The sequence below is a fragment of the Rhinolophus hipposideros genome (genome assembly GCF_964194185.1).
Source record: "Rhinolophus hipposideros genome assembly, chromosome: 11".
NCBI lineage: Eukaryota > Metazoa > Chordata > Mammalia > Chiroptera > Rhinolophidae > Rhinolophus > Rhinolophus hipposideros.
In genome coordinates, this window is record NC_138057.1 from 50,722,643 (window position 1) to 50,749,382 (window position 26,740).

General features: G+C 36.6%; 1 protein-coding gene and 1 pseudogene across 8 annotated transcripts in view; one reads left to right on the forward strand and one right to left on the reverse strand.

The window, feature by feature from the left end:
• Positions 1 to 26,740, reverse strand: part of UBAP2 (ubiquitin associated protein 2) — a 102,838-nt gene that overhangs the window by 47,972 nt on the left and 28,126 nt on the right. For all 7 annotated transcript variants that reach the window (XM_081065430.1, XM_081065429.1, XM_081065428.1 and 4 more), the window contains 4 exons: positions 15,758 to 15,835; positions 13,657 to 13,767; positions 8,806 to 8,959; positions 7,031 to 7,108 (listed from right to left, as the gene is read on the reverse strand). In XM_081065430.1, coding sequence (XP_080921556.1) covers positions 7,031 to 7,108; positions 8,806 to 8,959; positions 13,657 to 13,767; positions 15,758 to 15,835 — 421 coding nt within the window. The remainder of the gene's footprint in view (positions 1 to 7,030; positions 7,109 to 8,805; positions 8,960 to 13,656; positions 13,768 to 15,757; positions 15,836 to 26,740) is intronic.
• On the forward strand, positions 19,187 to 20,473 carry LOC308504695 (small ribosomal subunit protein eS1-like; annotated as a pseudogene). Its single transcript has 2 exons — positions 19,187 to 19,242; positions 19,674 to 20,473. The product of its transcript is annotated as a small ribosomal subunit protein eS1-like (transcript).

Sequence of the window (26,740 nt, forward strand, 5' to 3'; positions counted from 1 at the left end):
TTTACTTAAGGAGAACCATTCACACAGAAATACAAATAAATAAAAAATAGAAGATATGATAGAAAGTAAAGGCCTATGAGATATCAAGTCTGAAAATCGACAATACTGAAGCCCTAAAATTATTATTTTTTAAATACACTGATGTAGACTACAAAAAATACCACTTATACACTATTCTCCATAAAACAGTAAACTCCTCTCTGCTTATCTCTTTTCTGCTTTTCAGAACAATGGTTGGGAAAAAACACAATTTTAATTGCTCCTTCCCCTGTCATCACACAAGTGACCAACACAGGTCCACTCCTTAAAATAGATTTTTACAACCCTGGAGCTAAGCTCCAGAGAAATCCTAGGAAAGTTCAGTAGGACTGCCAACAGTCAGCAGCCCCTCTTTTCATCATGGGCAATCTATCAAAGGGCCTGATAGTAAACATTCTTACCTGACCTACTAGTATTTCAGCCTTAACCCAATTCCTTGGACAAATCCTCAACTTCAATCTCAATACCCCAAAATCTTTTAAAGGAATGCTTTTCCAAGTGGTTTAGCTTGAATCTGGCTCCTTTCCACTTTTGTATAATCTTTAACTATCTAGTGAAGCCAGTTGATCTAGCCAAAAATAAAGTAAAAAAAAAAAAAAAAAACAGTATGGTCTCAACAGCTGGTTTTATATCAAGCTATTGTTAAAGATTCTGACCAGGAATATTAAGCTCCTATTTTTCACCTACCAAGTTCAAATGGACCATATTTTTTGATTGCTTGCATTCTGTTCCTATTCATTGTTAAATTTGCCAATGGGAAAATTCTATGAACAATCCCCATACAGTCCAGGAAAAAAACACAAAGAAGTCAAGTAAAACACAGATCCCTTGCAGAATTCATGTGACATTTATGATTAAGAAAATTTTATAGTGATTTTACTTGCACTGTTAAGTTTTATTTATTTTAGTTTTATCTGCCTAAATAAAACCAAAGTAAACATATCAACTGTACCTCAAGTGTAATAACACTAGTCAACCCAACTCCCATCTATATTCATGTTCATCAACTCACTGACTATTCCCTAAGTTGTTTTTTTATAACAATAAATCTGTTCTATTTATAGTATGTCCCTCAGCAACCAATCTAAGTACTGTGACTAGATCCTCACTCTCAAAGGGCCAAACTGAAGGGTTTAGTAGTGCAGTAGTGGGAATTCACCCATAAAGATCTGACCATTTTTCTAAGAAGCCCATTAAGACCAGAAGAAGCAGCTCAGGAATCAAATATCCTGGAAAAGAAAAACCTCTCCCTATTGCTAAGACACCCAGCTCTTATGTGTTCCTGAAACTTTAAAACAAAGGAATTTCACAGCAATTATCTTCTAACTAGAATAGGATGGTAAGGATTAATTAGGCACATGATATTGGTACTACCGTATTTCCCCGAAAATAAGACCGGGTCTTATATTAATTTTTGCTCCAAAAGATGCATTAGGGCTTATTTTCAGGGGATGTCTTGATTTTTCATGTACAACAATCTACATTTATTAAAATACAGTCATGTCATCTTTTTCTGGAACATCATCATAACATACTAAATCCATCTGTCTCGCTGACAATCTTAACAGGGGCTTATTTTGGGGGTAGGTCTTATTTTCAGGGCAACACAGTACACTATGACTACTCTGACCTAAGAGGGATAGTAAAATTTATTAGCCAATAAGATCATTCTATTCTTTTTGTTACCTTCTGTTTTCTTTTCTTTCCAAGGTGGGCACTTAGAGGTCTAAGGCCTGAAAATCAAGGAGTATAAATGCCATCCATCTTCCTTACCATCTTTCTATTCTTAATGTGACAGTGATAATTTGGAATTTTCTCTATAAAAACTTGTTCCTAAATATACACAATAGTATGTAGTTTAAGCTGCTGGAACACAGAATTGAACTTAGTTTTTACTAATAACTATATGGCATGTGACAAAGAACTTTATCCAGAATACTCCAAATCTCATGGATTTCTACAATGGTCTTCAATCTAACTTTAAGGTAAGTCAGTATCATTCAGGAACATTTCCAGTCATACAGTGAATACTTAATAAATACCAGCTAAATGCAACATTTTGTAAAAAACAATATTATTTGATAGCCAAGTACCTTTGAATGGTCAATATTTATCAAGTCCCAAAGGTTTACACAGCAACTACCAGGGTTAGTTTCCAAAAAGCAAAAACCAGGACACTGAAGACAGCCCTGGCACAACTGCTACTCTCCTCCCCTAAAGACGCTGTTGTTTTCTCACAAAACACACAACTCACAATACCTTTCCACAAACTTTACATGAATTATAAAAATTATTTGTTACAAGTGTCGATTCTTGCTCCCCTAAACATACAGCAAACATACAGGGAAAGGTATCAAAAAACCAGGCATATAAATGGAATTTCACTTCTTTGCTACAGTTCATACTTTTCATGCTATAAAACTTACTCCAATATTATGGTATGTATGATTTTTTTGTGTAATAATTATCAAAATCTTAATCATGTATCATCCAAAAAAATTATAGGTTAGCATATTAAATCCATTCTGTTTAATATTTTTAAGCCAATACCATGAAGACAAAGCAAAAATTAAAGAGGAAAAGGGTGACATACTGAAATTTTGGCAACTTGAAATTTTAGCAGATGGGTTTTTTTTTAACTTTTATTTATATAAATGTGTTTTTCCAGGACCCATCAGCTCTAAGTCACATAGTTGTTTCAATCTAATTGTAGAGGGCGCAGCTTACAGTGGCCCATGTGGGGATTGAACCGGCAACCTTGTTGTTAAGAGCTAACCGGCCGCCCCAGAGATTTTAGCAGATTTAATCACAAATGTAGATTAGTGTCGTGAGGGATAGCCAATGTGAAGTCAGCAAGAGCCCACTAGTCAAAGAATAAATGGAATGGGGACCTTAAAGAACCGTTTTTAAAGTATATTTTTTTAAGCATGTACTTCTTTAAAATACACTTTAAAATTTGCCAGCTACCCAACACACCAAAAATAACTGGGAAGGGATAGAACAATCAACTGTTTTAAGGCTAATTCAACACACTAAGAGAGAGTAAATAAGACATTAAATAACTTGCTACCCAACTTCTAAGAAGGAACATGTTATATAAAACAAAGGACATCTACCCTTTAATTATTACTAGATGATACACACTAGTAGTCCTGCACCGCTATTCACTTACTATCAAACTGGACTTGACTGACATTCACTGAGCAAAATAATTGTGTTTCTGTGCCTATTGTTTTTCCCCTCTTCCCTGTGCTGAACATTGGGTATAAGTGATTCAAAGAAATCTCCAGACATAAACCACTACCCTTCAATAGCCTATTCAAATATATTTAAATATAGGTGTTATGATATAAAAATTGTATCTCACTGAAATTTATTTATGTGTGGGAGAGGGTGGGCTTTGTTTTTGTTTTCCTTAATTTTTAAGTCTTAACTGGGTTTATAAAGAGTCAGTCTGAGTCCCTTACCTTCTACTTTACATCCTTTCTTAAAGTTAACATGCTTGAATTAGGGATTTTAATGCTCAAGCCAGTATCATCCCTATATAAGATTTTATTTGGTGCCGGCCCTGTGGCTGGAGCCCTGTGCTCCTAACCCCAAGGTCACCAGTTCGATTCCCATATGGGCCAGTGAGCTGCGCCCTCTACAGCTAAGATTGTGAACAGCAGCCCTCCCTGGAGCTGGGCTGCCGTGAGCAGCCATGAGCAGCCATAGGTCAGTGTGAGCTGCTGTAGGCTGCTGTGTGCTGCCAAGAGCGGCCGATGGCCAGCGTGAGTGGCTGGCAGCCGGTGTGAGCTGCTGTGAGCGGCTAACCTGCGACCAACTGCCTCACCCGGGGGGAGTGTACGGCTCATAATACCAGCATGGGCCAAGGAGCTGTGTCCTACACAACTAGACTGAGAAACAACGGCTTGAACCGGAGTAAGGAGGTTAAGGGGGAGGCGGAGGAAGGAGAAAAAGAGAGAAAAAAAAGATTTTTGTTGCCATGTAGCAGCCTACCGGTCTGTCTCCATGTACCTGCCCCAAAAGAAAGGAGAGTCTGTGAGACGGATCCCTTCAGGGGCCTTGCTTCACCTTTGTGTTTGCACCTCATGGGCCCAAAAATATGGCTGGTCAGCCAATGACGAGTAATATTCCCCACAGTGGGGACAACTCAAGCCAGGCACAGTCAAGTGAGCACTAACAAGAGAACCCACGGGGTGCATAGAGGTGGGCACAGCCCCCTACCTTTCCCAGACTAAGGAAAGCCTCTGCCTCTGTGGCTACATTCCTTTCCAAAACCTGCAGGGGAAGAGATTCAATGTGTTCTCCATCTATTCATATGCATAAAGGTTCTGTCCCTGGGGAAGTACATACATCCTGAGACTTGCTTCAGCTGCCTACAGGCAAGGGTGATTGGCTTGAATCAGTTTCCTATTACATGTATAGGATTCACAGATCTTGAGATTGACAAGCTTTATCTCCTTTACTTTTACTTCCCCACCTAACTAATAAAAGCTAATGTGTAGGCCGATTAGGCGCCAGGCCCAATCCTTGAGGCTGAAGGTCCCTTGGCCCCACTTAAACTCTATTCATGGCTACTGTCTTTTCTTAACCCTGCAGCGCCCTCCTCGCTCCCCACAACCCTCATCGCACGGACGCCACAGATTATATTTGGTTTGGCTCCTTTCAATCCAGTCTCCCATAAACTGTTCAATAGTTCCCAGTAGACTCGGTTTCAGGGTTACCCACTAGTTGAGTCCTTCCATCATTCCACAATGGAAAGCATTTACCAAAGTCTCTAATGTTAAGAAGTTTGTCATCTCTGATGAAGGAAGGAGACAACAAGGCAGTTAACACCTACTACCCACTCTAACCCTCCCCTTCTTCCCTCGGTCTCTCTGAACAACGAGTGTTCCAGAATAATATAGAACTAGTTCAAACTCTGACCCTGAGCAAATAATTTGGTTCGCTCAACTGTAAAATGAAAATAACAACGATCCACTGATGGTTTTGCTGACGAATTAAATGAAAACACATGTAAATTACTAGCAAAATGCCTACTACACAATGAAGCACTCACAGTAAATGTTAGCTATTATTATTTGTTCCATTCCTGCCCAACTCACAAAGAGAAAAACATTCCAAAAACAGGTAATTCTAAAGACTTAGGTAATTGTCACAAAAACTCATTTCACTTTAAAAAAAAACAAGTGCTTAGCAGGACTAGCTAGCTAACGGCCCTCAACATTGGAGACAAAGCAAGGTCCAACACTTCCCCTGAACAGTCTTCTTGCCACAAAGAAAATCAGAACATGAAAATTATGTATGTTACAGTACTCTTCATAGATTCTGAGAGAAATCTTTTTAAAAACTAAACTATAAAAACCAAGGTAAGGATTATGTTGAGAATTCCAGTTCAACTAATTCTAAAGCCATTGATGAACGTACTAAAAATGAACTCAATAATTAACCTAAATATCACTAAAAAAAAGTAAAATACATAAAAGTACCTTCTGATGCAATGCAATATCGATACATAACACTACCTATGCTTACCTAAAAAACTGAGCACGATCTAATCTTTAAAGTTACATTTATAGTAAATATGAGGGCTAGAGGAATAAGCTAAATGACACCACACAAACAAAGACAAATGCAGAGTGTGAAACATGGCATCCCACAGGACAAATGACATGGTTCTGACAACCAATCAATGTAAGGAGAAAAAAGTGGAGGTACCCAAAAGATGGGGAAGAACTACTCCAGATTAAAGAGAATCAAAATATGTAATGTATAAATCTTATTTGGATCTTGATTCAAAATAATCAATTATGAAAAGACATTTAAACATCAGGGAAATTTATGTATGGATTGAGTATCAGATGATAACAAAAGTTTACTATGGTTTTTTTTAGATGTGAAAATAGCATTATGGATATATATGAGACTGTCTACATTTTTCAGAGGTGCTTTCCATAGTAATTAGGGGTAAGTGACCCCAAAATCTACTTTAATATATTTCTGCAGAGAAGGGAGGGAAGGATGGAGAGAGGGAAGGAGGGGACATACAAAGCAAATGTCTAAAACCCTTAAGCGCTGTAGAATAAGAGTGAGAGGACATGGGGTTCATTTATCTACTCTCTCCACTTTTGTCTATGTTTAAATAGGTAATAATAGAAAAGGCTAGAAAAGGGAATTAAAATCTACTTGGTAATTACAATCTTATTTTGACTATGCCTGACAAGTTAGTACATAATTTTATCCTTTTCTGATCTCTGGAAATCATTTACCTTTGGCCCATGTAGTGGAAGTTTAGTAAATGATAGCTAGATAAGCGTACAGTCGAGGGAGTTGGTAGTATATGTACCACCTACATTACTTCTACATTTAATATTTTTGAAAACAATTTTGTCACTATAAAATGTTCATTTGGAGAAGAGTCACAACTGCAATGAACATATCAAACGTGATTATCAGTCAATTTAGGTAGCTCCTCCACTGAACCAAAAGAGGGTCTGCATATTGCATCATATTCTTGATTTTATAACCCTGAGAAAATTGTCACAACTCTAAAGCATATGAAACTACATTCTTGAAGTGGCTTAATGACATCAGAAATTACTAAATGTTAAGAAATGATCACTAACAGAAAACGGGGTGGGGAAGGGATAACCAATAGGCAAATAATTTTAATTTTAAAACAAGTGGGTAAAGCACATTTGTTAAAGCCCAACATTAGAGAATTAATAATGACATTGCGGTCAGTACTTCAAGTTTTAAATTATTCGCATAAAGGGTTTTCTCAGCTCATTTGAAAACAACCAATAGGTTTCCTCAAAATTACTTCAGTCAAACACTTCATCCGCAGGCATCAGTAAACGAATCAAAAGACTTCAGAAGGTGAACCATTCTTTCAGAGTACACTGTCATGCCTTACTCAGAGGCCAGTATAGCAACAGCCTGGCTTCTTTCTATCACAACCATCTCCTTCCCACTTATTCTGTCTTACCTCTACCACGGACTCGCTTGCTACGGTCTGAAGGCTTGTCCCCTTGATTGCAATCAATTCCATTCTCTTCACCTCTAACTAAGGAAGAAAAGAGCACCTCTTACACATAATCAATTCATACAGCTTTTAAAGGCAAAAACAAAAAGATTTTTAAAATGCTAAAATTTAACCAAAGGGTTCATACAACAGGAAAAACAAAACAAAAGTGGCTCGAAACTGAATGACAGCACACCTTGTTTAATTCATAGGTGAAAATTCTGAAATTAAAATGGGGCTGGTCCAGTGGCTCAGGTGGTTGGAGCGCTGTGCTTTTAATGCCGAAGTTGTAAACAACGGCTCTCCCTGGAGCTGGGCTGCGATAGGCTGCTGAGCACTGCAGCAGGCTACCATGTGCCGCTATGAGGCTGGCCCATGAGCTGCAGTGAGAACTGCCGTGAGCTACTGTGAGAACTGCCGTGAACTGCCGTGAGCTGCTGTGAGAGGCCGACCGATGCCCGGCAACCAACTGCCTCAGCCGGGGGAGTGCAAGGCTGTTAATACCAGCATGGGCCAGGGAGCTGTGTCCTCACAACTAGACTGAGAAACAACGGCTTGAACAAGAGTGGGAGGGAAGGGGGGATTTGTGGAAGAATAAACAAAATGACATACCACTTTTTCTTTCTTTTATTCTTTTATTTGGACTTACTCTCCCTAAAGTAAGTTTGCTTCAAAAAAAACCACCTTTGTTATTCAATTATGTAATACACCACAAAATTTGCTCATTGGTTAGGTTTAAGGCCTGGAAAAGGCACAGAGTAGGAAAATAACACCACCAAGGAAATATATTGTTATTGGGGAAATTAGTGTTAGAGACAGTTTTTATAGGATAGCATCCAGAAGATGTTAAGTGTCTTCTCTTCTCCTCATTCCTATATTGGCATTAATGATTCCATATAATACAGAAATCTCATGAACAATATTGGCACAGCCTGCTGCCCTCATCTCTTTCAGGGTTTAATTCACAAGAGTTGTCAGTGAGGCCTTAGGCGTTCCTTGGTGGCCACTCCATTTAAATTTGCTACATTCCTCCCTATAATCCCCATCTCTCTGCTTCCCTCGCCCCTCAACAGCATAATTTCCACATTAACATCATTAAAATATATTAACATACGTTACTTTTTTATTGTTACATCTCACTCTACATTCATTAAAAAGTGAGTTTTAGGAGGGCAAATATTTCTATCTATTTTATTCAACGCTATATACTTATAAGAGTATCTGCTACATAGTAAATACTCAGTAAATATCCATGGAATAAACTAGCAAAAGTCTATAAGGTGATATGTTAAATATTTATGTTTTATTTATTCATAATTTAGCTACTTTGGTATATTTATACAGCAGGTTGTGTTGTTTTGGGTAAATGATGCCAAAACTTAAGTTAAATGGAAGAAAATCTTCCATATTCAACAACTTTCTGCTTAACCTAACCCTTGCCTATATCATAAGTATTTGTAAGTTAGAAAGAATAAACAGCTTCACCTATTAGGAAATGGAAAACCTTTAAAATTAGAGGATGCACTTGATCCACAACAGAAGGCACCGTTAAGACGTGCAACACAACTACCTACAGCCCAAGTCAGTGCTGATAGGAAAAATAACAAATGTTGCATTGAGGAAGCGGGTTTATGGGCATTCGTTGGAACATTCAGCTTTTCAGTATCCATGAAAATTTTCATCACAAAAAGTTGAGGGAAAGCGTCTATACTTACATGAGGGAAAAGGTCTATACTTACACTCTCTCCCACGATTGCCACCTCTTCCTTTCCGGTTGTTGTTTCCACGTCCACGACTCACTTCTCTCTCACTTCTCTTCTCTCTATTCTCTTTATTTTCTGAGCTTTCTTTTCCAAAATTCTTCTTCTTCCCCCCTACAGTCTCCCATGAAGTCTACCGAAGATAAGAGTTGTCATTCAAAGTGTGCACAATTATCAAGGGTGCATGCACGTCTTTCAAACCTAATTACCCACGCCTTGCAGCTCACTTGCCTAACATTTTGATTCTTTTCCATACAGTTCTACTTTCTGATGATAAAGACAGCAAAACTTTTGCTAAGCTCCTTTGCTATATAAAGCACAACAGATTACAGCAACTAGCTGGATTGACAACATACTACTATATGCTGTCCCACCAGAAAGCCTTTTCCTATGCTGAATTGAGAATGAAGTAAATGTTATCTCCCCAAGCTCCCACTCTATGTCACTGCCACCTACCTCAGTAGGAGGCCTTAAACCTATTAAGTACAAAGATTAGTTCAAAGATTAAATACATAAAATGATGCCCTAAAATGTCAGGAATACAACTTTTCCTATTTAGTATCCAAAGTAAGTATCTATAAAATGTTAATGGTGGACAAATAAAATTTAGGGTTCTTTTTTTTTTTAATTAAGTTCCCAAAATTTCAACCTCAAAGACCTGTTCTAATGAGAAATCAAATTTTTTATATAATCTCCCATCTCCTCCTGTCCTCTAATGGTGATGCCAAATCAAATCATGCCATATATTTAAAAATTGCTGGAAAAAAGAATGAGACACTATGTTTTTGTGAATATAAAAGTATTAGGATATCAGTCAGGGTGTGTTACTGGGAAATCCCAAAATTGGCCTATTTCCTTTTTCATAATCTACTTTATTTTCACAAAAGATGTGAAGCGATTCAATCCCAAAATAAGAGCAATAACTATTTTAAGCTTTAAAAAAAAAAAAAAAGTCTTAAGGAAATTACTAATGTTATATATCCAAATAAACATAAGCACTGGAAATTAATAAACTATAATTAAAGAGACATAGCTGAATTATTTCCAAAACAGTGGAGCCCAGATTTAAAACATTTTTAAGATATTTCTCAATATCTATAACCTCTGATGAACTTATATATTTAGTTACCTATAAAATGATCGGATGTGAAAAAATACAAATTAAAACAAGTTATTTTCCACCTCTCAGCTTTGATAAAGATTTAAAAAATGAACACCCAACAGTCACACACTATATTCAGGAATTCTTAGTTCTGGTAAAATGCATCTATTCTAAACCTTCCTGGAAGTCTACCTCGCAACAGTATCCAAATTTAATTAGTTCACAGCTTTTGACCTAGCAATTCTACTTCTAAGCCTTTATTCAAAGGGAATAATCTGATAATTGTGCAAGCCATTACTATATAGACAATGATCAGCAGAATTAAATGGGGAAAAATTCCCCAAATATCTAGTTGAGAGACTATCTACTCTACAAAATCCATAAGGGAGTAGTATGTAGCCATTTTAATAGTTGCCCAGATGTACACAGAAAGAAAGCCATGATATAAGTGAAGCAAGCTATCAGCAAACAACATATAAAATAGGATTACATTATTTTAGTTCAAATAAGAGCACGCACGTGTGTGTGTACAGAAGAAAGTTAGAAGCAGTTATCTAAGTGAGGACATTTACTTTGATTTAACTTTTTTATCTTTCTACATTGCTTTTTTCAATTAGAGAAAACAATAAAACTTATTTATTCCAGAAAAAAATTCCACAGTGTACAAACTCAATTTATGATGTTCACTGATAGGAATAAACAAGACAGCTATATAAGATAGAATCCTGTCATCTTAGGTTAACATGTGGTCCTGAAAAGTTTATACACTGTAGAGTCAGGACAAGGTACATATATATACAATTTATAATGTCTTTACACTGCCAGACCTAAAAGTACTCAATCATTTACACTGCCAGACCTAAAAGTACTCAATCATTTATAAGGGTCAAGGCTTTCTATTTGAAAGGAGAAAAACATCTTACTCCATTTCATTCAGCAAAGGATACCTTAAAGCAAGTGTTGGCTTGTGAACTCTGCAAAGGCTAACAAGAACTTATTTTAGGGGGAAACCAGCAAAGGAACCTTTAAGGAGCAAGTGGTTTAACACCACAGTATATGCTGGACAGAATATCACACATTTTGCATAACAGTCCACAAGCATGCACACAGGCTTTTAAAGTAAACCAAATAATTACAAAAGATTTTCTAGGAACTTCTGTCAACCTTTGTTATCTGTATTTTGCTACTTGTTGAACAGGTCTGAAAAAACTCTAAGAGCAATGGTTCTCCCAGACATCACATTTAGTAATTTTAATATCACATTAAAGTAACTTTAATATCACATTAAAGCAGCTTTCCAGGACAGCTCATTCAAAATCACTCCTCTTCCCCTTCATATTTGCCTAGAACTACACAACACAAACGAATTACAGTGGTACCTCGGTTTTCGAACATCTCCGTTGATGAACATTTCGGTTTACGAACGCCGTAAATTTTATGGATCTATGGTATGATTAGATAGTAAAATTCATGCTAAATTTGCAATTTTAGAAGTTGATTTTAAAGGTCTGGAACGGATTACTCCATTTTGCATCACTTTCTGTGGGGAAACTGCACCTCGGTTTTCGAACGTTTCAGAACTCGAATGGTCTGCCAGAACAGATTATGTTTGAAAACCAAGATACCACTGTACTTTAAAAAAGAAAATGTATGTTAATACAAGGGACTGATATTTCAAAGTTTTTGTCACTCAAACAAAAAGCATTATGATGAAAAATTAAGTTCTGTACTTATGATCATGTTCAATGTTTTCCTTTGCGACAGCTACTCTTACATGAGAAACTTATGCTTTAAAATATAATGGACAATTCCACTTGACATTTTTTCAAAGTATTAATTTTGTTTTAGAAAACCTTGGCACAAAGTAAGGTTAGCCAAGAGGACAAGATTTGTTTGCTTTCATGGATTACCTTAAATGTTCTTGCTCCTAGCAACCCAACCCTGGTGTTTACATTCTTTGGCCCCCGACTCCAAATAATTCTACCCCAATCAGGAGAATATATTCCTTACAGCTGGTTAGCCAGAAGTGCTGCAGAGAGCCACCAGGTAAGAGACAAGGCAAAAAGTATAAAAGAAAACATGCACCACAGAATAATCCTGAACAAACCAGGGTTTCTAATGGACTTTCCCTCTGCTTCTGCATTTCCCTCACAGCCCTCTTAACTCCAAACAAGCATGAACCTTGTGTGTGTATTCAAGCCCTAATTTGCTATTTTCTGCTCTTTAAAGAAAACAAGCCAGATCTGGCGACCACTATGTGATTTCCAGGTTCAAGAGGTAACCAAAGAGATGTTCATGTAACATTCAGCCCAGAATAACCTCCTTTAGATTCAGCCCCAAATGAGGAGAGGAAGTTAAAACTCAATAAACCAGAGAGAGAACTGGACTTTTATGGCAAAAATTCACCCAACTATCACAGAAAAGGAATGAAATCTGCTGGAGGTAAAGGGATGGCTACAGTAAGTAGCACCCCGTCCTATCTCTACCATGAAAAAAAAAGAAAGTAGGCCCTCCAGTTAATGATTTAGAAATATTTCATTTATTCAGTGTTTTTTTTTTAATAAAGAGGGAAGTTCTTCAGTTCATTTTGAAAACAACAAAGAGCCATTCTACACTAAATCCATTCGCAATGAGGTAAACACATTCCCTATATTTTATAACACCCAGTAAATACATGCCTGTCAGCAAACAAAAGCAATTCGAAACTTTATTTCATCACTTAACATATATTTTCCCATTAAACTGACATATTTGATAATTTATCATGAGGATCAGTGTTATATTGCATGGAATTTTACCCGCTCTTTGCTATCCTTAAATAGTGAAATATTTTCCCAAGTATCTAATTACTTAATTACAAAATTCATTCTCTTTGTTCCATATTAAATAAGAAGATACTCATTTTACTTTTGAACCTGTTATGGCAGTTCATTTTTATACAGCCTGACTCTAATACAGCCTATCCCTAAACATGAGAACCTGGTTTAAACCTGAACACTGACAAGGAAGGCACTTTCTGATTTGTTCATCTTTGTACCCCTTTTTAGATAAACCATTATTTGTTTTAATTTGCTCTGAAATGGTTTCCTCAGTTTAAAAATACAAATGAAATACTGTGCAATCTCCATGTAAGAATCAAAAGATTAGGGCTGACAATTGCCTCAGGTGGCTTTATTTAGTTGCATCCTTCCTAAAATAAAAAGGATGAGGAGCTCTAGTGTGACTACACATTCCTCAAACTTTACTAAACTAAGAAAACTTTTCTCCTTTTATATATCTGTCAAACTGTCATGACAATGTGTCTGTAGAATATTCACACATAAGCAAATAGATATACCAGCAAATCCTGGTTTTCTGTTAGTCTAGAGATATAAGGAGTAGTAAGAGGTGACGACTGAGATGAAGAAACATGAGCAGTGGAGCCAAGAGAAGTTTTTTCAGGTGGTGAAAATGTCCACAGGCCCAGAGAATTTTGGAAACTGTGTAAGGCTGGAGTAGATGACCAAGTTCTCTTTCAAGTCTTCAGATTCTACGACTTCATAAAGAAACCATATATAACAAAAACAGTCATTTCAGGTTAGTGTTCTTTCTGGAACTTAAAACAAATATGGAATGGCACCCATAATCCCCCCCACCACCACCCCCCTATAAGGTGAAGTTTAAAATATGGAATTGTTGACAAATCTTAGCACTGCATTTCAATTAGTAATACTTATTAATAATCTTACCGTATCTGAATTCCCTTCTAGCAATATATTGATAGCTTTGTTCACATCTCCATTGCAGTCATGTAGGGCCACTATACATTCATCCTGATTTTTTCCTGTCACTTCCATTAGCTGTTGAAATTATTAAGAAAATGGTCAGAAGACCCAAAAACGGTACGTGATATTAATTTTAAGATTCTTCTATATAAAGGTAGAAATTATGCAATACTTCCACATGAAGATGGCCTCTTCTAGACTCTGAGCTTACAATCCAAGAACAGGCTTACCTGTTTTTTTGGGGCCACTCATGTCTTTTCACCAATATTGGCCAAGTCAAACAAATCAGCATTCCTCCAAGCTGATCAAGTATCAGATTATTAATCAGCAGCATACTCATATATGCATTATGTCTCTCTATATATGTATGTGTATGTATGTGTACACACACACACACACCAACATACTCAGAATACTCAGGATCAGCTGACTACTGAAAGTTGAAACAATGGCCTGGATGCCCCAAATTCTGAACTACTTGAATATTAAGTGGGACTATGTTTCCAAAAGGCCAAGTGTGAGTATGTGGCCACCATTAACAGAATATCCAGTCCAACTGTGATCACAGAGACAAAATTCCCTACATAGGCTATTATTGCTTGGATTAGGACATTACACATACATAAGTCATAACACCCTATGGTCTCACTGGTGGAATTCTGTGGCTATCACAAAACTCATTCCTAGATATACTAAGTTCTCAAGCAATTTCAACAGGGTGCTATGTTTAAAGTAATTTGAAGTCTTGGTGCATTCTCTTTAACAAGGGAAATTAAGCTACTTAACATTTTCATCCTAAGAAACTGTAGATTAGGCACAATACAGATTTCTCAATTATCAGTTAGCAAATGTATGATTTAAGAATCTGTTGAGTTTTAATTATGTTTAATTATTTTAGCATGCACTAGCTGCAGTTCAAAAGAGTTTGCCGCCAGCATGTGAAGTGATTTCTCTGTGGTCAAAAAACTAATTAATAGCAAAGCCTACCTGGAATTCAGGTCTCCTGATCTCACAAATACACCATTCTCTTTCATTTCCTCCCTGTATTATTACACAGCAAAAGTTCTACACATTCTAGAGCTTTCCAGTGCTTCAGTTTTTAAACTATCTACCAATAATATAAGATTTTTATCAGTGATATGTACTAACCCAGTACCTGTCAAACGCTAATTGTTAAAATACACAATAAGTATCAAAATCCCTCCAGTGACTGGATTAGTGAAAGTTTTAAGTCAGCACTTAAAACTCTGAACTCCTGTACCAGTGGTCTTTTTTTATACATCAGCTATGCTATTCAGATAAAAGGCAATATAATACGTAGTATGTCTCACAGTGTACATAAACCTGATTCCAGAGAATAAGTTCTATAATTTTTAATAAATCCTTTTGGTAGTTTTCCAAAAATATTACCATTGCTCTGATGACAGCAACTATAAGTAAGAACAAGTTACACAGTAAAGGGCTAACAAGTTCACTGTGGGATGTTCAACGCTAAGGAACAATTACTGGTAGACCTCTACCAGGTTTGGACTGAGGTAAGGGTTATAATAGGTTGGTTTCTAGAATCTTGAAGGGAAAAAAAGATTTATCAGTAAAGAAGAATTTGAAATTAAGATTATGTTATCCAAAAGTCCTCTCAATAAAGTTATAAGTGCAGATATCACCCTAAAATTTAATTTTATACGTTTCCAACATATGTTTGGAATCACCAACAAGTCTGAAAGGGCAACTCAGCTCTCCTTTAAATTAAACAAAATTTTCTGGGAACCTGCTAAAAACTAAATATACTTTCTATATACATGTATAGACAATGTCAATGTGCTTTCACAAAAGTCTAGCTCGTTTTTCACATTTAATACAACTCAAAGACTCTACTACCAAGAGGATGAACACATTTAATTCCTTCACTCTAGCCACCAACACAGGTATTTAATCACAAGTTCAAAATACAATTGAGACTAAGCAAAAACCATACTTTAAAATTAAAATTTCTAGTAAAATTATCTTTTTAAAGTATAACAAAAATACATTACAAAAATGATAGCATCCTTTGCTAGAAACATACCTGTTTAACATTAGCTTCAAACTCTGAGTCATTTTTATCAAAGATCACTTGAGCGAGACGCATCTGTTCAGCTGTTGCCTGGAAAGTACATACCAACTGTTAAAGATTTAAGCACCAAAATTATAAATTGGATGCCAAAGTCTGATGCAAATAGATAAAAGCTCTCAAGCACTCCAGCACTACGGTAACAGAAATGCTGATTAAAAAAAAACAAAAGAACTCTGATTTAACACCTCTCAAATGTATACAATCTGTTCCCATAAGGTAAATAACTATCAAATTAAATAGCATAAAGATCCCATATCCTTTAGCCAAATGACCTAAAGTTCTTTCGTTCATCTTCACTGGCCATGTACTCATTTGAATTTTCTTTCCCCTGGGGAAATGGGAGTAACCAGCACAAAAGAAAGTTGAAGAACAGGAAGCAGTGGGAACAAACGCCAGGACACAAGCTTAGAACCACTAGCTTTGCTGACAAAAAAGCAAAAGCTCTAAAAGTTCTAAAAAAGTATAATGGTCAGTTCTAAAGAGAAAAGGCTGTATTTATCTAAATAAAATTTATTTTTAAAGTCACTGTTTTTTAACCACAATTTTTAAAAATGGTTTAACAAAATTTTTTAAAAAGAAACTTTCAAACACTAAATTAGTCACCTCTGAAGAAAAGAACTTTTCCAGTCGCCTTTTTCCAATCAAAATTCTTTTGAAAAAAATCAAATTACTGAATTTGTGAGGTTTCCTTTTGTGGTATTTTTGGCAACAAAAAATTAGAAAGGTATAAAAAAAAGTTACTCTTGTGCAGTGGGTTAATAAGTAATATAACAATTTGGTCTCTTAGCTTTGACTAGGTACCATGGTTATGACAACAGGAAAACTAGGTGAGGGGTATACAGGAAGCCACTGTTCTATCTCTGCAACTTTCTGGTAAACACAAAATTACTCTAAAACAGCTGATTTTTTTTTTTTCAAAAGTTACCCTTGTTAGCTAAAATCTATACTAACTCCCAACATAAATGTTTAAAAAGTTAAACAGTTCAAATTACTGAATGATCCCCACGAGGAGCTAATAATGAACAACTTTTCTTCTCTGTTTTAAATACATGTATATTTCAAATAATCTAGTAGTTCATAAAGGTAACTGATTATACAAGATCTAGCTAGCGTTAGCCTCTTCCCTCCATTCTAATGGCCAATCGCTTCATCCCAAACTATGCCTGCCTTGCTGTGACCTCAGTTGAACTCCTTATAGTGCTACTACGTTACAGCCAGAAAATGTTTATACAGAAACTCAGTGTCTACATGTACTGCTAATTTTACCTGAGTGTCGCCCAGTGTAAAGGGAAAGGGCCTTACATACACTCTCTACCTACCTGTACATCAGACATTTTCTTTACCCATACCCAACTGAGAAGTCCTAGTGCTGCAGCCAAAAGGACTAAAGGCATGAAATAACTAGATGAGGTAAAAGGGAAAAATCAAAGGGGAAAATGAGATCTGGAAAGATGGCACTTCCCGTTATACATTTGGGTTTTGGGTAATGGCAACCTTTTATGAATGAAGGTAAACCCTTGGTGCCCCTGATACTGAAAGCCTACATGACTAATTTTTGCCCTCTTTTCTTAACACCGGTATCTTCCACTACCTGGGTATCAAATCTAAAAATTGAGCCTTACTCATATTCATTCAGCCTCGCTCCATTCCAAGCACACTAATGCTCACTGTGTCCCACAATTACATTTCCTTAAATTACAATATTGTCACAGATCCCTCAAGAAAATTACAGAGAGATAAGTAGTTCAACTAAGGTCACAGCAGGCAGGCATAGGCAGTAATGGTTACTAGGTAACCATCTAGTACGAAAACTATTTATTTGGCTCTTAAATTTTTTTCTCTGACATCAAAAACAGAATCCTAAACTTATTTCTTAGTAGGATAACACACACACACACACACCAATTTATTGTGAAGATCTATAGCAGGTTTATTGGCTACCTAACAACCCACTGGATAGGTCCTGCCTTTTATTTACTCACAAATTTTTCATTACTACCTAAACACTACAGAGATCCATTTTATACCTAATTTGTATATACATCCATGATAGCTTTCTGAGAAGACAAAGATAAGTGTCTAGAAAAATGTTAAAATCTCATACCTTCAGCTCAGAAATGCTCTGCACAAAGTCTGCAAAGACGTATGCTCCATCAGCAGTATAAAAGAGCCTGCTTCCTCAAAACTTTCCCAACTTTAAAAATGCCAATTTAATCAATAAAATGGTCCCTATTTGGCTTAATTTGTATTTCTTAGATCACTAGTAAGGGTAAACTTTTAAAAATATACTTACTAATATTGCAATGATAAAGAGACTAATAAGAGCTAGACATCTTCATTTTGCAACCAACAGAGTAAAGATTAGTTCAGAAAAGAATCAATGTTGTTCATTTTAAGGGGAAAAGCGGGCTACTTGCACATGGTCTCAAAGTGTCTCCACAAAGACTATTTTTCAGTTGCTAGACAAAACATAGTAACAATAAATTAGAGGAAATGGGCAAAACCTAAACTGAATGATCAAAATGAACATCCTCAATGAGGAGCAGATAGATTATCATGTGACTCCACATGTGGTACTCTGAGAAATACTCAAGGTCAGTTATGTAGTATTCCAATTAGAAATCTATAACCTGAATATCATCATGAGGAAACATTAGACAAACTAAAATTGAAGAACATTTTATACAATAACTGGCCTATATTTCTTCAAAAATTACCAATATTAGTGAAAACAAAGAAAGGCTAAGAACTATTTCAGATTAATGGAGACTAAAGTGATGTTAAACAAATGGAATATGTGATGATTCTACGCTGAAAGGGAGAAACGCGCTATAAAGAACATTACTGGAGCAATTGACATTATAGAATAAGTAAAAATTCCACATTGACAAAACTGGAATATGAACCACAGAGAACACTGTAGCAATGCCAAAGTTAAAATTTGATAGAGCAACTGTGTCTATATAAACAAACATCCTTGTTCTCAGGAAATACACACTTAACTATTAAAGGTAAAAGGCAAAATGTATTTAATAAACTCTCAAACGGTTCAGAATTAACGCATGTGTGTACATGTATATACAGACATGACAAAATAATATGACAGAGCAAAAGTGGCACCATGTTAAAAAAAAATAAGGTGTAGGGATGGCCAATTAACTCAGTTGGTTAGAGCACCGTGCTCTTAACAAGGTTGCCGGTTCGATCCCGCTATGGGCCACTGTGAGCTGTGCCCTCCTTGGAAAAAAAATATATATATACAGAGTATGACAGGTCTCTAAACTACTCTTGCAAATTTACTGCCAAACCAAAATCCCACAGACAACAATATAGAACAAAACTAGGTGACAAAGTATCCCTCACAAACCTCAAAATACAAACATGAAAAACCACCAAGAGATACAAGATCTGCCGAGTATCAATTTGTGCCATGTCAGGTAAACAGAGGCAAGCACTGGTGTCTGACTGGTCTAAGAACAGGAAAACCCCAGGTAGTTAAGAGGTATTCACTGGAAAGTAAAGTGGGCCAATTTAAGAACAGCAGCTGGCACTGTAGGGCTGTACAGTTTTGACGACTCCAACTATAAGCTAAGTGCCAGGACTGCAGAAAGCTTTCAAAAGGCTGGGATAGTTACCATCATAAACTCCTGAAACTAACCAGCTAGGGCTCCCATCAAGAGAAACTACTAGGAGTAGAATCATAATTGAGCCACATACACAGGAAAGAAAAAAAAAAAAAGATCCACAATGAGGGAAGAAAACAGAGCCAGGAAATCTCAGAAAGCAAGCCACCATAATTACATAGAAAAGAGGAAACACTCTTCTGAAATTGGAAAAGCCACTCTGAACCATAATTGCTGTCTAAAAGTCCAAGAAAACTCATTTCACATAAAAATGAGCAATGGAGGAGCAGGACCCAGGCAGTCGGCAAAAACAAGCACTTTATGAAGGCGGCAAGAAGGGAGCCAAGAAGAAAGTGGCTGACCCATTTTCTAAGAAAGATTGGTATGATGTGAAAGCACCAGCTATGTTCAATAAAAGAAATACTGGGAAAACACTAGTCACTAGAACTCCAGGAAACAAAATCGCATCTGATGGTCTCAAGAGTCCATCAGAAGGTCTCAAGAGTCCTCTAGCTGATCTGCAGAATGAAGTTGCATTTAGAAAATTCAAGCTAATTACTGAGGATGTTCATGGCAAAAACTGCCTAATTTCCATGGCATGGACCTTACCTGTGACAGAACGTGCTCCATGGTCAAAAAATGGCAGAACATGACTGAAGCTCACATTCATGTCAAGACTACTGATGGCTATTTGCTTCATCTATTCTGTGGTGGTTTTACTAAAAAACACAATAATCAGGTTTGGAAGATCTTACGCTCAGCATCAACAAGTCTGTCAAACCTGGATAATGATGGAAATCGTGACTGCAGAGGTGCAGACAAACGACTTGAAATAAGTGGTCAATAAACTGATTCCAGGTAGCACTGGAAAAGACATAGAAAAGGCCTGCCAGCCTGTTTATCTGCTTCATGATGCCTTTGCTAGAAAAGTCAAAACGCTGAAGAAGCCCAAGTTTGAATTGGGAAAACTCACACGGAACTTCATGGTGAAGGCAGCAGTTCTGGACAAGATACTGGGGGTGAGACAGGTGCTAAAGTTAAATGAGCTGATGGATATGAGCCTCCAGTCCAAAAATCTGTTTGAAATTCACTTTTCATGGTGACAAAACCTATTCGTGATGTTTTTTAAAAAAAAAAGTGATAAAAAAATAAATGTCAAATCACATACAAAATTATTATAAGAGGGGCCGGCCCGGTGGCTCAGGTGGTTGGAGTTCTATGTTCCTGACTCCGGGGGCTGCCGGTTCGATTCACACAAGGGCCAGTGGGCTTTCAACCACAAGCTTGCCAGTTCAGTTCCTCGAGTCCCATAAGGGATGGTGGGCGCACCCCCTGCATCTAAGAGTGAACATGGCACCTTGAGCTGAGCTGCCGCTGAGCTCCCAGATGGCTCAGTTGGTTGGAGCGCGTCCTCTCAACCACAAGGTTGCTGGTTCAACTCCCACAGGGGATGGTGGGCTGCGCCCCCTGCAACTAGCAACGGCAACTGGAGCTGGAGCTGAGCTGCGCCCTCCACAACTAAGACTGAAAGGACAACAACTTGAAGCTGAATGGCACCCTCCCCAACTAAGATTGAAAGGACAACAACTTGACTTGGAAAAAAAGAAAAAGTCCTGGAAGTACACACTGCACCCCAATAAAGTCCTGTTCCCCTTGCCCAATAAAATCTTTTTAAACAAATTATTGTAAGAGAAAAAGAATAAAAAGTAGGAGAATACTCCTCTAGTCAATGAAAGGATGCCCGAAAAAAAGGTGGGGGGAGAGTTAAGAACAAAGCAAAACTGCTATCTTCTGCTTCAAAATGTACTAAAAGACATTGAGCATGAAGAAAATGATAAAAGACATAAAAGAATAACATGTATCTAAGTTTTTCCAGTTCAGAAATGAAAATGAAGATTAAACCAGAAGAAACACAAAAATAAACTTTTAACAGTCAATGCCTCAAGAGAAATATCAGGTGAAAGGGGAAAATATTTATAGTAAAAAAGAAATGAAAAGATAAGAAGAAACGAGAAAAAAGGAAGAGTTTAATATTGAACATAGGTAAAAGAAAACCCAACCTGAACCTATGGATAATACAAGTCTCTGAAGAAGAAAAAGGGAACAGTACAAATGCTTAAAACTAAAATTCAAGAAAAACGTCAGGAAAGCAAATAACGTCTAAATATGTGAAGAAAACACACCGTATATACTTGAGATATCAACCCATAATAACCCACACTAAGACATTTTCTAGTAAAAGATTAGGACTGTAAAATGATTGGGTATGAAGGCAGAACTGGCAAGAGACTTAATACAAAGAGTATCAATAAACTTGTCAAAAGCAGTGCTTTGTGCAAAAAGAAAATAAAGTAACATTTAAGATACTCAAGTGAAGAAAATATAAGCCTAGCATTTACAGCCAACAAAATGATTTCATACTCAAGTACAAAGGGCACGAATTGTTACCAGCACCAAAAAACTCAGGTATTATTACCATGAGCCTTTCCTGAAGAATCAACAACAGCATTGGGTTGAGACAACCAAAATGACTAGAGACACTGACATAGTATTAATGTTGACTATTAAGTATATACTTATTTTAGAAATAAAACTAAATGATGTCTCAAAGGGAGAAAGTACCATGTTTCCCTGAAAATAAAACCTAGCCGGCCAATCTGCTCTAATGCATCTTTTGGAGCAAAAATTAATATAAGACCCGGTATTATATTATATTCCCAGTCATATTATAGTAAAATAAGACTTGGTCTTATATTAATTTTTGCTCCAAAAGACGCATTAGGGTTGATGGTCCGGCTAGGTCTTATTTTCCGGGAAACACGGTATAGTATACAATGGGTACATGAACAAAGTACTATGTAGATATAGAACTATTTTAAGAAAGGGAGGAAGGGTCTCTGCACTTCCAGATGGCTTATGGCCAACTGAGCTGACATGGGTCCCAAAGGCCGTACCCTGAAGCAGTGAGTGCACCTATCTGACATTCAGGCCTGCACTGGCTATAACATTATCATTTTTCACATGAGGTCCACCTCTATCAAATAAAATATGCTTTTAAGGGTATTAATTGAAGAGGACTTGTATTAAGACTGTCACAGGGTAAAACCCCATAGTAACTCTCACATAGAAGAAAGCAAATGACAAATTATTGAACTCTAGCAGAGTGACTAATTTACTCTAGATAACCCAAAACATTGGCTATGTAATGGAATAATGGAGTAACAGCTGACAATGGTTCCCAGGTACAAGGAAGCATGAGACAGCAAACAGTGAAAACAAGTCTGGCTGTGCAATTCCTATTGTGTAAAAGGACTGCAGTCACACTTCCCAGGTCCCCACACAGAGTGCCTCTTGGTTACTGAATAATGTTCATCAATATTGATTAAGACCAAGGCCCTCGAGTATATACAAGTGTGACCATCCTGCATGTTACTGTTGTGGGTTTGAAAGCTACTATGTACAGAAAGGAGTTAAATCAATTGAACCAAGTAGTTTCCTTGAAATCAGTGTGCAGATAATATTTGATTAGACATTTATTCTATCAACTAACTTCAGATAAAATTTAAAATCCTAAATCCAGAAAATTCTTACACAGAGATTGATACACAGCTTCCTGCCCCAGCAGAGAGAATTTAAACCTTTATATTTAGTGTGTCAAATTCTGATGCCAATGACCACGATATTTTATAAAAACAAACCAATATTTCCGGAAGCCTCTGGAATGAAAAAAGAGCCTCTCCTACTTTTTAAAATGATAAAGGCTGGGCTGGGGAGACACGAAAGTAAGAATGGGGAAAACATGATGGTGATATTAGTATTGTTATTCTTAGACAGTTATACGTAAAGTGGGATAAAGCAAATGAGTGCTTTTGGCATTTTGTAATTTTACCATCTCCAGTTCTCAGGGAACCAGGATTATCAGTGTGGAGGTGATTTACATGTGATATAAAAGTAGTCCTGAATTTAAATGATCAGCATTAACTCATCAGGCATTTTCCCTTACGAGAAAAATTTTTTCAGGACGGCCAGTTAGCTCAGTTGGTTCGAGCACGGTGCTCTTAACTACAAGGTTGCCGGTTCGATCCCCACATGGGCCACTGTGAGCTGCACCCTCCACAATTAGATTGAAACAACTACTTGACTTGGAGCTGATGGGTCCTGGAAAAACACACTTAAATAAATAAAAGTTTTTTAAAAAAATAAACATTTTTTTCATAGCTCCATTCAATGAAGAGACCTATGAACAATGACCAACCCAATAACAATAAACATCAGTAAAGTTACCAGCTTGAGGTCTCTAAATACCATTTCCCACTAAAAGATAACAGAGCTCATTAGAGCAATAGCTGATTCTAGGTACAAAGCAAGAAGTGCACAAGATAAGTCTGGAATATCTTGTCATACCAGTTTATGAAGAAACTATCACAGTAACTATCCAAAGATGTTAGGACCAAGTCAAAAAGCACTTCGGGGCCATGACTCAAGAATCATGAGGATGTAATACACAACATAGGGACCAGAGTCAATAACATTATAACTATGTATGGTGACAGATGGTTACTAGACTTATTGTGATCACTTTGTAAGGTATATAAATGTCAAATCACTATAATGTACGCTTCAAACTAATATTCAATGTCGACTATAGTTAAAAAAACAAAAAACTCTCAGGAGACAACTTGAAGAGACTTGCACTGGCCAAAGATAGAATGATTTAAACTTCAAAAAGGATAACTAAGAGTGACTGACACCCATCAAATGTTTAAATCCATAAATTCATAATATTTTCAAAAATACTAATAATTTGCCTTCAGAGGATAAGTAACCAATTATTTTAAAAACTGATAAATGTACTCTTTAAAGGTGTGATAGTCATGAAAAACAAGGAAAGATTGAAAAACTGTGGCAGGTCAGAAGAGACTAAAGAGACAACTAATTGGATTGGATCCTGGAACAGAAAGGGACCTTAGTTTAAAAACTAGTGAAATCCAAATAAAGTCAGTATTTAGTTAATAATATTGTACCAATGTTATTATCTCAGTCTTGACAAATGGTTATGTAAAACAGAGGTTAGCAAACTACAACCTGAGATCTGAATTTGTGTGATATGCCTAAGAAATGTTTTAACATTTTAAAAATGTTGTTAAAAAACAAAGAGCATGCAACAGACCAGGTGCAGCCTGCAAAGCATAAAATATTTGCTACATTACCCATTATAGAAAAAGTTTGCCAATTGATGTAAAATGTTAACATTAAGGAAAGCTGAGTGAATGTTAAAGAGACCTCTGTGTCATTTTCCAACTTTGGCAAATCTTAAACTTATTCCAAAACAGTGATTCCAAAAAGGTATTTTAAAGAAGGAAATAATAAAGACTACAGTAGAAATTAATGAAATAAAGAATAGAAAAATAAGAGAAAAACCAAAGAAACCAAAACTTGGTTCAGGGAAGAGGGTCAACAAAATTGACAACTGACAAACCTTTAGCTAGAACAACCAAAAAAACAGAGAGAAGACTCAAGTTATTAAAAGTAGGGCTGAAATGGGAAACACCACAACCAACTTTAGAGGAATAAAAAGAATTATACATGAACAAGTATATGCCACCAAATTAGAAAACCTAGACAAAAATTGACAAAGATGCAAACTGACTGAAACTGACTCAAGGTAAAGTGCAAACCTGTAACAAGTGAAGCAGTTGAATTAGTCATCAAAAAACTTCCCACCCAGAAAAGCCCAGGCCCAGACAGCTTTACTGATAAATTCTACCAAATAATGAAAGAATTACCCCTAATCACCAATTCTTCACAAACTCATCCGAAAAATAGAGAAGGGAACACTTCTTAACTCATTCTATCAGTATTACACCCTGATACCAAAAGAAAAAACATCACAAGAAAAGATAACTACAAAAAATATCTCATCAATATAGAGGAAAATCCTCCACAGCCCTAGCAAACCAGCAGCATACAAAATGGATTATGATCAAGTGAGGTTCATCCCAGAAATACAAAGTTGTTTAACATCTCAAAATCAATGTAACACACCGTATTAGGAGAGCATTAGGAGAACAACACGTGATCATTTCACAGAAAAAGCATTTGATAAGGTCCAACAACTACAAAAACCCCACAGCTAACATCATAGTCAACGGTGAAATTGAGTGAAAGCTTTCCCCCGAAGACCAAGAACAGAATATTGGTTCTAGCCATTTGTATTGGAGGGTCTAATTAAAGCAATTGGATAAGTCCTTAAGCAATTAGGCAAGGAAAGTAGAATATATGCATAAACTAATTCCTTATGGCTTTTAAGTAGAAAGTATATATGTCTCTATACAAACACAGGAAAATGTCCAAATATACACCCTTGCAGTATGTATGCAAACTTGAGATAAACATATTAAAAGTGTACACAGAATAGGGCCACAGCAATCTGGAAAACAACCATCATGAAATTATTCATCCATGAAGCGCTATCTTTCTATAAGATCAAAAGTTCCTATTATAAAAATGATTAAGTCACAAAGCAGTGCTTCTAGTTTTATTGCTGCAAAGGATGTTAAAGATAGCAATTCAGTTCAACTCTGTACTGTGCCTCTAAGTAACTTACTCATGCTTTTATGTTGGGTGTTATTGGCACAGGCCTCTTAACTACCAGAGGTGTGTAGTGTCCAGTACATCACTCACGCTGACTTTCAGTGAAGGAGGAAGCTATTTTAACAGTCTAAGAATGTAGCAATGAGGGCCTAGGCTAGTGTGGTTGCGATTAGAAGGGGTGTAAAGGGAGATGATTTTTTTGTGTGTGTCCTTTTATACTTGAAGACAGAGGAAAGTGACAACATGTGCAAACTGGGAAAATACAGTCCACTGTAAGAGTGGACTGGGAAACCTGCAAGAGCCTGAAAAGAGGTACACAAGATGGAAATGAGGTTGGAAGCAAGGTGAAAGCAGTCAGCAGCACATAAAATCACCAGAACCCTAAAGCAGGCAGGATGTTTGCACCAAGAAAACAAAATAAAACCAGCAGAACTTTCTGGGATGTGGATGATTTTCTGTGCCTTGACAGGGGACTAGGTTACACAGGTATATGCATCCAACAGAAAATTATCTCATACATTTAAAATGTATCTGTGTAAATTTTACCTTTAAAAACAAGGGAGACCTGAACAAATATTGTTTTCTTTACTTTTTTTTTAACTTTTTATTTATTTTAAGTGTATTTTTCCAGGACCCATCAGCTCCAACTCAAGAAGTTGTTTCAATCTAGTTGTGGAGGGCACAGTTCAGAGTGGCCCATGTGGGGATCGAACCAGCA